The sequence below is a fragment of the Brassica napus genome, chromosome A1 (assembly GCF_020379485.1).
Source record: "Brassica napus cultivar Da-Ae chromosome A1, Da-Ae, whole genome shotgun sequence".
In the NCBI taxonomy this organism is placed as follows: domain Eukaryota; kingdom Viridiplantae; phylum Streptophyta; class Magnoliopsida; order Brassicales; family Brassicaceae; genus Brassica; species Brassica napus.
In genome coordinates, this window is record NC_063434.1 from 20,349,266 (window position 1) to 20,360,151 (window position 10,886).

At 31.3% G+C, this 10,886-nt stretch overlaps 1 protein-coding gene across 1 annotated transcript; it reads right to left on the bottom strand.

The window, feature by feature from the left end:
• Nucleotides 1-2,512: 2,512 nt before the first annotated feature.
• Nucleotides 2,513-6,527, bottom strand: LOC106422487 (serine carboxypeptidase-like 32). Its single transcript, XM_048736207.1, has 10 exons — nucleotides 5,890-6,527; nucleotides 5,680-5,787; nucleotides 5,361-5,456; nucleotides 4,453-4,545; nucleotides 4,266-4,351; nucleotides 3,498-3,791; nucleotides 3,295-3,425; nucleotides 3,102-3,197; nucleotides 2,840-2,945; nucleotides 2,513-2,733 (listed from the first exon to the last, which is right to left on the bottom strand). The coding sequence occupies exons 1-10, from the start codon at nucleotides 6,140-6,142 to the stop codon at nucleotides 2,587-2,589; spliced, it is 1,410 nt and encodes a 469-aa protein (XP_048592164.1). The 5' UTR covers nucleotides 6,143-6,527; the 3' UTR covers nucleotides 2,513-2,586.
• Between the last annotated feature and the right edge of the window lie 4,359 nt (nucleotides 6,528-10,886).

Genomic DNA, 10,886 nt, shown 5'->3' on the forward strand with positions numbered 1-10,886 from the left:
ATTTGAATATATTATATATCAAATAACATAGACTCATTACTTTTTAATATAATGTAATGTACTTCCAATTTTTAGTAGCATAAGCCCATTATTTTTTTTCTTAACTTACTACTATCCATGTTTCCAAACAATACTATTTTTTAACTACTATCCATATTGCCAAACAATCTCAATGTGTACTTCAACTTTAATAATATAGATGTATAATATACTTGTAATTCTTTCACGAAAGTTTCGAGGTAATAGTCTATAAAAGGCAAACGGAAAGAATCACTACATCATAATATCACAACTATGGCTCTTTATACCAATAAAAATATTTCACTTTTGTTGACACATTTATGCAAGTTAGCTGCATACTCTTTTGATAATTTATTTTCATGTATAATCCGATCAAAAAATCCTTTTTCGAAGATGAATTCAATCGATAATAGGAACATGACCTTAACCTTGTGAATGTCCATGAAGTTAGCTACAAAAACAAATATGAATAAAATCCAGTATAGGCTTCACATTATGTTATGTTTTCCCTTGGACATTTAGAACAATGTTCAGCAGACTGTCAAAAAGTTTCTCAACATGCTTGAAATATAGATTATGTCTCAACAAATGATCCTTGTAATATGGCAAATCTCAAAAAAAATACTCATTTATACAAATTGTGGTATTCTCCAACACCACTACTGGATAATATCCTTTTCCACCTCATTGTGGCGTCCTTTCAGCACATAAGCCTTTTTACTGGTCCAATAAATTACTCCCAAGTAATTCTGGAGAGAGACTGACAAACACCTAATTCTTCTTCTTAAACAATGATCCTCTGGTAGAAATCTTCTGTGACACTCAACCCAACGCTTTTTACATCCATGTTTCAATTAAAAAGCATACATAAAATCACTTATTGTCCACATAATACTATCCACCTCTAAGAAAAAATTCTTCAAATGAAACATTGTATTTAAGAACTCAGTGCTTCCATAGTAGTTCGAACTTATATATTAGTGGTTGAAGAAACACAACAAGTGATCTCTTAGGATGCTCTAGCTTGGGGGATAATAGAGAGGAAAAAACTCATGGTTGTTGTACAAATCTTGAGGTAAGTTGTAAGGTGTCATAATTACTAGCCACAATGAATATTATCTTCCATGCTTTCTAAATGGGTTGAAACCATCATTACATAGTCTAAAGTAAAAAAAAATTTTATCTCATACGTAAATTATGAACATACTGATTGAAAAATATTCTACTCATCTGCATCAGAAGGACGTGTAATCTCACCATTTGTTGAGTGTTCTGCATGTCATCTCATTGGTCATTTGTGCATTCTGACTCATATAGTCTTTTCAACCTTTCTGTCAATTGAAAATACCACATACATTTATATAGAACTGAAAATATTTTGCTTGACTCATGATAGTGAGGTTTTCGAGAAAAAGTGACATCTCTTTTGATTTTCATCCTCTTTCCAGTAAATCATGCAATTATCATGTGTACATCGATCAGTTAATAAACCAAGACCAGCTAAAATTTTATGTACCTCGTAGGTGCAAGATTTTCCTCAGGTATAATATCTCTCACAAAACCAACAATCGCATCCATACATTCTTCAGCCAAAACGTAATCCGTCTTTATCGCCATTAATCTACTTGCATATAATAAAGGTGAATGGCCATATTTATAGCCTTTGTACAATACCTTCTTAGTTGTATTTAACATATATTTTAAATTGCATTTTTCTCATCTATCTCCTTCCTCAACCATCGAAGGTAAAAATGTGTCTAAACCATAATCTACGTCTGCGCTAGGTTCATCTAATTTATCCACAGAATGAGGTTCGCTAGTACTACCATAACCCTTTTGTTCTTCATGAAGATATCAAATCTCATAACATGACATAAACCCATTTATATATAAATGTTTCCAATCTCCACCAACCTCAATATTCCTATTATTATAACGAGTAGAGTATGGACATTTCAACTTAAATTTTTTTATAGCTTATGGTTGTCTATGAGAAACCGCCATGAATTTGGCTATACCATCTGTATAAGTAAATTTTTCTTCAGATCTGTAAAATATTTAGGTTCAAATATTTAACCATCCAATAACAAAAATAATTAAGAGAATGATTTTTTGTGCTTCTTTGTGAATAAGATGAAGTGGTATTTATAGTTGTATGTAGGCAAATTTCTGACGGAAAAAGACATTTTGTCAGGAATATGAATATTTCAAACGACTACGTATTAGTTTTAAAAATTTGTAGGAAATTTGTTAGAACAACAATTAGTTAACATATATATTGTAATTTATCTTCAAATTTCCAATGGACGTGTTTTGTCAGGAATTCCGCATAAATTCCCAACGAATACTGGATGGAATACAATCCGTCGATGAATTCAATGAATTTTTATGGATTCTTTTTCATTGGTTTCTAGTTGTGAATCCTCTTGTTTTCTTGTAGTGGTTCAGGTGGAACTGGAAATTCCATTATTCAAAAACACACATAATAGTATGTGTCAAAAATATTAAAAATATATTATTAATTAGCTTATTATTGAAATCTTCAATACAAATGTTTTCTCTCTATTACGGCGATAAAGCAGGAAGAACTCCTTTGAGAAAGGCGGAGAAAAACGCAAGCGACTCGCTGGGTTTGAAGGAAGGCACATCATGTCCTGCTCCTTTGAACGTTCCAAAAGTTAAACCTTCGTATTCTTGAAGCCATCCACTAACCTAATAATTATTTTTTTTTTTAAAAAGCAAATCTGGTTACGATCAAAAACAACTCTTATTTTATTAAGATACCGATAAGTAATTTTCTGAATGCTATCATAGTGACCTGTTTCTCGTGGTACCATGGCGTCCACGACGTCTTAATGGGTAATGCCAACTTGTTTATGCAGTACCTTGTCCCGAGTACGGGAACTCTTCCATCTGTGTCGCCGCTGAGCCAACACCAACGAGAAGGAAAGAAACAAGCAAATGATCGTATATGTATTAGAAAATACCAAAATAATGATAATCAAATATCCCACGCCAAAGTAAGACAAAGTTTATAATATTCAGCATATTTATTTATTAGTTAACTATTCGAAGTTTACCTGTAAACCCATATTCTAAATCCTCCCGCGATTAATTTCTTATATATTGGCAAAACTGAGGGCTTTGAATCCGTCCAATTATCAAAAATATCATCGCTGTTTCTCAGAAAAAGCAAAAGAATATATTTTAGATAAGATATATATATATATGTGCAAAAAAATTAATAAAATAAATAAACAAGAGTAGTAGTACTTGCAAATGCTCCAATTCTTTAGATGAATACCATCACTTGCATGAAGAGCTTTCTGGACATCTGCTCTGTTGTAGAATACTTTCGTATAATCATCCAAACACGGGTCGTATCCGCCCATCATCCTCGGCATCTATTGAGAGTTACAGGTAATTAAATCTTAGTTGCAACATTCAATGCGACATAGTCTTAGTTAGTTGGTTACCATTTTGGAATTGCGAAGATTAGTCCTGAATCTCGTGGAATCAAGGGATGAACTAGGCGTTGAATTTCCATTACAGGTAGGAGTATAGAGACTGTATTGATCAATTTTGTGATATTGTTTGACTACTTCGTCTACGTTGTCTTTGCATTCTTTAACATCCCAAGTAGTTTTACTACTGAAATTGCAATTTCTTTTTATGACTCCATACATCTCGTCTGATATTACTGCATGGCTCCATGCATAATCCACCCATCCATCCCAATCTTCGGCTTCCGATGTTTCAGGATTTCCAAGCTAACCACCAAGAGAAGATAAGAATTTAAATATCATCAATTTTACAGAATCATATATGGAACAATTAAATTTGTTTAGCATGATAAAACCAAAAGTATTAAAATACTAAAACGTTCAGTTACCACGTACTAAATATTGTTAAAATCCCACAGTTGAAGAGATCATTTTAAATCATATACAAGGGACATAGATTATTATATTTATTACAAAATTGGTTTTAAAGTTAAAGATCCTCTGAAATTAATTTTACATTAGCATTATATCAAGAGAATGAGTAGATGAACAAGATTTCGAACAGTGTGTTCAATACTTTTGTACGCCTTATGAGAATGATAAGTATCAAATTAGCGTTAACTTCAAAATGAAAACTGAATAATGGATGATGTAAGTTTGTCCAATATTATTACAACTAAACGTAGTAGATATCAATCAAGCAAGATGATGTTTTGTATGTAGTATAAAGATCAAACATACCAGAATGCCTTTAAGCTTGATATGAAGTGAGGAATTTTCATTGTTCTTGTCATAAACGACCTCTGCAAGCTCCGGTATATACTTTCCTGCATGCATTTGTTTGTCAATAAGAACATGAATAAAAACCATAGACAATGATGTTGACCCAAAACTATGATATAAAGTCTTTTTAGTACTAAATTCAAACCTGCATAGCTCTCGCCAGCTATATAGAAATTGTTTTCTCTGTAAGCTGGGAACCTCTCCAACCAATTTTGAATAAAGGAGTATGCGTCTCTCGCTGTAGGTCATGTCATACGCAGTCGTCAGGTTCGTGTAATAAATTTTATAGTGATATATTTGACGTCTAAGATAGTAATTGAAAAATATAGTAAACATCGGTTTGATACCTTATCAAAACAAATTTTGAAAATAAATAACCGTAAATTTACAAAACAAAGAAAATATCGATTACAAAAACTCGTTTAAAGAAAACCGGTCACTAGTACTCAAATTTGACGACACAGATACACGAACGGAGAGAGTAGCGTACGGGGTCAGGTGCCCCCGTCTAATTTCTAACTTTCTTTAACAAATACCATAAGGTCTATAGAAATGCCTCCAACCCAAAAACTAAAACGCAGTGAAGAAAATTCATGTGTCCCCAATTATATTTGTTTCTAGATCCCCCCTATACACGATATGATTCGTATAACATATTTGTTAACTATATACATATGGATAAACAGAAATATATAAATTTCATTTTAAAACTTGAAATCTAAGGAAGAAAAGACTAAAAATCTTTTTGATATATAATCATATACTGCAATTTATTTTCATAAAATGTAAAATCTAAATAAATATATAAACTTAGAGTTCAAATAACATTTACGGACGCGCTGGGTATTCATGACAGCTACGAGTCCCGACTAGGTTTGGAAGAATATATATACGGATTGCACATATATATTCCACCATTAATACGAGTTTCGAAATAACAAAATGGATCACAGAAAAAAAAAACGGACATCTATTACATGGTACATGGTCACCCTTAATCTAAGTGAATGAACATACTGATTAAACAAAATAAATAAATACATCCATACATACCTGTAAATTCATCGCCGATCTTTTTATAGTCACTACTTGTGTTTGAATACGAAAACCCGACACCAACAGGGGATTCTAGAAACAGAATGTTGGCCTCTGCACGCATTACCAAATTTAACGTATTTACTAACATTTATTTATATAATTAACAATTTTCACACTGGTAAAGGAAATGGAATTACAGTAATATATAAAGACAAGTTTCATCCATTGCCAAAAGACCATGCACCTAGAGATGAAACTATATATATGTACGGTATATACATAGTAATGATATGAATTGATAATGAACTTTTAATATATAAAAAATTTGGTATACCATGATTCCATGCATAGGGATTAAATTGAAGACTGTTTCCTTTGTTATCCACAAGAAATGGACCAATCTCTTGTGTTGCTCCGTATCCCACAGAAGAACATCCAGGCCCTATATAATTAATTGAAAAGACGAATCAAACCACGCGTCCCGCTAAATCTAAGACATTAACATGAACGTGTTGCCTTGGATGCTAAAATTGAGTTTAACTACCTCCATTAAGCCACAGTACTAAAGGCTTCTGGTTTGGAAGACTCATAGCCTCGAAAAACCAATAAAACATAGCCCTTCCATGTTTTTTATCAACCGGGACATAGCCGGCGTAATGTCTGAACCTCACACCAGATTGACCAGGCAAATCCGTAACGAGATCTCTCATTGCTTCTGGGCTATCAGAAAAAACAAACGCGAAAAGAGTGCAAAGACACAATGCAATTGACACATTGTAAATAGTTTGATGAATCATTAGGAAGTGAGATTTTGAGAAAAGACTGGAAGATGTGATGGGTGGTTGATACGTAACGCAACGAAGTGAGATTTTGTTGCAATTAGAGGTAAGGCTTGAATTTTAATCTATTTAATATGGAAAAGATTGTGATTCGATTTTTTACTTTTTGTATTTTTTTGTATATGGAAATAATTAGTTTTAGGTGAATACGAATTATTTTCTTTCGTGGAAGTTAATAGATTTAATGACCTTGACCAAGAAAAAGAGATTTTATGCCATCTTATTAGTCAAAGATAGAACATGGAAACGGAAAATTTTATGAACTGACATGTTATATATTGCAAAAATAATAATTATATAATAGTATTAAAAATCAAATTTAGTTTTTTTTTGTTTGTGTTGCACTTATGTTTTTTTTTTTTAACGTGTTGCACTTATGTTTTTTTTTCACCAAAATCAACTACATATATACTTTTGATAAATTAAATTTATTATATATAATTAATATCATTATTAATATTTACTCTTCTTACCTTTTTATTTAAGGAAATTTTATTGTATAACAAAAAAACTATAATTAACCAAATACACATAGCAACTTAATGGTTAGAATATATCCTATATATTATATAATAATTGCTAAATCACCCGTATATGTAGATATATGTATTGCTAATTTCTGTTTTTTTTCTTTATAGCTGGCCTTTTAATTTAATTACTTTTAGTTTTTTTTAACACAATTATTTACTTTTTCATTACATATTAAAAACACAGATTTTTTGCACATAATATGTTTTGAAGTTTTTATACTAGTGGTGTGTCTGCGGTTCGCACGGAATATTTGTTAATTGTGTAACATAAAGTTTAGTATTTGTTATAATGTTTGATTGTTCATATTATAAATTAACACTTTTATGTATAGACTACCAAATTTCATTTCAACTATTTCAATTTGTCTCATTGTTGTAGAAGAATGTACCTTCGTGTCTATAAATCATATATGCTTTTAAAGCTTAGCTTTATTTATTGATTTTTTAGATTTATATTGTGTATAACTTTTTGTTAATTAAATCTGTTTTTAATACGTTTATATCAACATTATTATGTTTTTGAATGCGAGTTCTGAATTATTTTATAGCAGTGATCAATAAATATTCAGAAACACAGACATTCAGTTTGTGTTTGGTTGATTTTGATGGGTTTGGATTAACTTCAACTCCGTTAATGCATTTTCAATCAATAGATTAGTTCGATCCAAAACTTGAGATACTGGGTGTAATCCGAAAAAGGATTCATAAATAGTTGTTAACGGAGTTGAAGTTAAGGATGTTAAAATTAGGGGTGGGCATAATAACCGATACCCGAACCCGAACCCGAACCCGATCCGAAGTAAGTGGTTCGGTTCGGGTTCGGTTAGTGCCAAATACCCGATCGGTTTTCATCCTATCCCTTTTCGGTTAACCGAACCCGATCGGTTATTACCCGATACCCGAACCTACCCGAACATAACCGAACTTAACCAAAACCTTACCATTTATGATTTATTCTCTTTCCTAAAATTGTGTCGTGCAATATATCCAAGCATCATACAAATCGTTTAGTGTTCCCGAAAATTATGTTTCCTAGATTCTTCTTAAGTGGTTAAGATTTAATCTCATAAATTAACAAACTGGAAACCTTAAATACTCATCTTTTTTTTTCTTACTCGGTGATGTAAAGAAACCGAACAAATGTAATTGTCGATCTTTTTTTCAATTTATTTCTTTTGTTTTGATTTTGCGTGTACGATGATTAGAAGTTTGATTCCGTTTGTTTGATGCGTAAAAGTTCGTCGATTTTGTTTGACTTTTGGTTGTAAAGTTTATTACAAGTAGAGGAATGAAACGTGGTTTACTTGTTTGTGTTCAGTAGAAGTTTGGTTTGATTTACTTGTTTGTGCTCCTGTTTGTATAATGTTTCAGGAATGGTTTCAATACAGGTCAAAACATGTTTCAAAAAAAAAATTTGTTTGAAGTTCGGATATATCGGAAAATATCCGAACCCGAAGTGAAAAAACCCGAACCCGATCCGAAATGTCAAAATACCCGAACGGGTTCTATACTCTTATACCGAAATACCAGAATATCCGAAATATCCGACCCGAACCCGAACGCCCACCCCTAGTTAAAATGGTAAAACCCACCTCATTTAAATCCACTCCGTTTAAGACCCACCCTATTTAAAACCATACCTGTTTAGACCCATTTAAAAATAGGTCTATTAGGGTTACCCATTTAGATCCACAAATTTTGTACTAACTACTAACTCATTTAGATCCATTTAAACTATTGTTGATTTAATTTTTAATTGTTTTAACTTTATGGTTTTTAACAAAAATCAAATGAATTAAATAAAAAAAATTAAACTGATTTTTAATTTTTTATTATATAAACGCAAATCAAATTGTTCTGGTAAAACCGTAAACCGAGTTTTCCCGCCAAAACAGTAAAATCGAGTTTTCTAGCGAAAACCGTAAAACCGAGTTTTCTCGCCAAAACCGTAAGACCGAGTTTTCCCGCTAAAACTGTAAAATCGAGTTTCCAGCCAAAACCGTAAAACCGAGTTTTCCCGCCAAAACCGTAAAATCGAGTTTTCTCGCCAAAACGCAAAATCAGACTTCTCCGCCAAAACCGTAAAATCGAGTTTTTCCAGCAAAACGCAAAATCGAGTTTTTCCGGCAAAACACAAAATCGAGTTTTCCACCCAAAAACCGTAAAAATCGAGTTTCCAGCCAAAACCGTAAAAATCGAGTTTTCCCGCCAAAATCGTAAAATCGAGTCCCCCCCCCCAAACCGTAAAAATCAAGTTTTCCCGCTAAAATCATAAAAATTGAGTTTTCCTGCCAAAATCGTAAAATCGAGTTTTTCAGCTAAAACCAAAAAACCGAGCTTTTCCGCCAAAACCGTAAAAATGAGTTTTCTCGCCAAAACCGCGTAATCAGATTTTTCCGCCAAAACCATGAAATGTGTTTTCCGTCAAAACTATAAAATCCAAATTTTTTTGCCAAAACTGCAAGATCAGAATTTTTCCGCATAAATCGTGAAATCGAATTTTTCGCCAAAACTATACAATCACATTTTCCTACAAAAAATAATTATAAATTTCAAAAAATTGAAAATTCAAAACAAACAAGATCAAATTAAATAAGATCAAATTAAAATACAGAAAAAAATCACATTTTCCTACAAAAAGTGAGAAAATAAACAAAGATTTAGAAAATTAAATAAAAAATAACTAAAAATTCAAAATAAATAAGATCAAATTAAAGTACAGAAAAAATAATAATAAATTTCAAAAAATTGAAAATTCAAAAAAGTTTTTTTTATTATTTTTCTCCATTTAATTTGATCTTATTTATTTTTTGAATTTTTTGTTATTTTTTATTTAATTTTTAAATCTTTATTTATTTTTCTCATTTTTTTAATTTATGAGCTTTTTGTTAAATTTTTCTAATTTTATTAATTTTTTGTTTATTTTATTAATTAAATAATTAAAGTGATAGTAAATGACACTTTCAAAGTTTTTTATGCGATTTTTTCTTATATTAAGTGAAATGAGTTAACAGGGCCCCCCACTAATTTTAAATAGAACTCATTTAATAAATGAGTCTTAACATAACTATCTATTTAAAACCCATTTAACTAAATAGATCTTTCTTTCTTTTTTTTGACAACAACATTCAAATACTAACTAGAATTTCTAGCCGATCTAGCAAGCCAAACCGGTGGAGTTGAATCGACATATCTAAACTAAATGGATCTAAATGGATCTAAATGTGCATTTATTTATTTTTAAAACCCATTAAAACTCCATTAACAAAACCCATTATAATATCCTAGTTGTTGTAAAGGTTACTACTGTGTAGCCTACAAATACTCTCTTTTTTTTTGTAATGTCTTACCTGGTTTAGATTTTGTTCTTCTGATTCCATTGTTATTGTTGTACACTTGTTGTCTTGAGAGAGGTGAAGGCTTTTTGTTTTACGAACCCAAGCATGGAATCTTTATTAAGTTAAATGAGGCAGGAAAAATGCTATTCTCCTTCATAGTTAGCTGTAATCTTTAAGCTCTATGATTTTGTCTAGGAACAATAGACATGATGAGCTTTAACCAAGAGGGCTTATTGTTACAAGTAAAACAAAGAAGTTAGAAGATTTTGGGGGTTCAAGTGACTGAAAACCCAAATACAAAAATTATGAAGCAACGTCGTTCATATGTTTTCAGTGTAACCTAAAGAGATGATATATGGTGAAGTGTTCCCAAAACGAATTAAGAAGAGCAGAAAGACACTGAAGATCGAATGACAATTATTGTCAACCCATGCCAAAAAGGTATATGGAAAAAACTACTATAACTAAAGAGATGATATATGGCTGTTGATGGGTAATCTAGACTTTCAAAGGCAAAAACTACTAATCATATTGAATATGGGTTGACAATAATTTGATTAGTAGTTTTTGTCTTTTATGCTTTCTAGTGCATTGCTTTTTAGTAATTTTTCAGTGTAACCTAAAGAGATGATATATGGAAACCAATATTCAAATCCTAATTTGATTAGTAGTTTTTGTGAAGTAAGACATGCTCGGTTTAAGATGCTTGACCATATTTTATCAAATTCGCTAAAAATCCATCTATACCAAACTTCGATCTAAGCTAAAACAGAAAAAAAACAAAAACAATTTGTGAAAACTACTTATAGCAATGTAACGAGTAAAGAGAAGATC

What these genes read in the sequence shown, in the direction of transcription:
- LOC106422487 (XM_048736207.1), bottom strand. Translation starts at nt 6,142, where the DNA reads ATGATTCATCAAACTATTTACAATGTGTCAATTGCATTGTGTCTTTGC. An exon ending in TCCCTATGCATGGAATCATG is followed by an intron (nt 5,457 to 5,679) that starts GTATACCAAATT and finishes TAATGCGTGCAG; the next exon opens with AGGCCAACATTCTGTTTCTA. An exon ending in GATCGGCGATGAATTTACAG is followed by an intron (nt 4,546 to 5,360) that starts GTATGTATGGAT and finishes CATGACCTACAG; the next exon opens with CGAGAGACGCATACTCCTTT.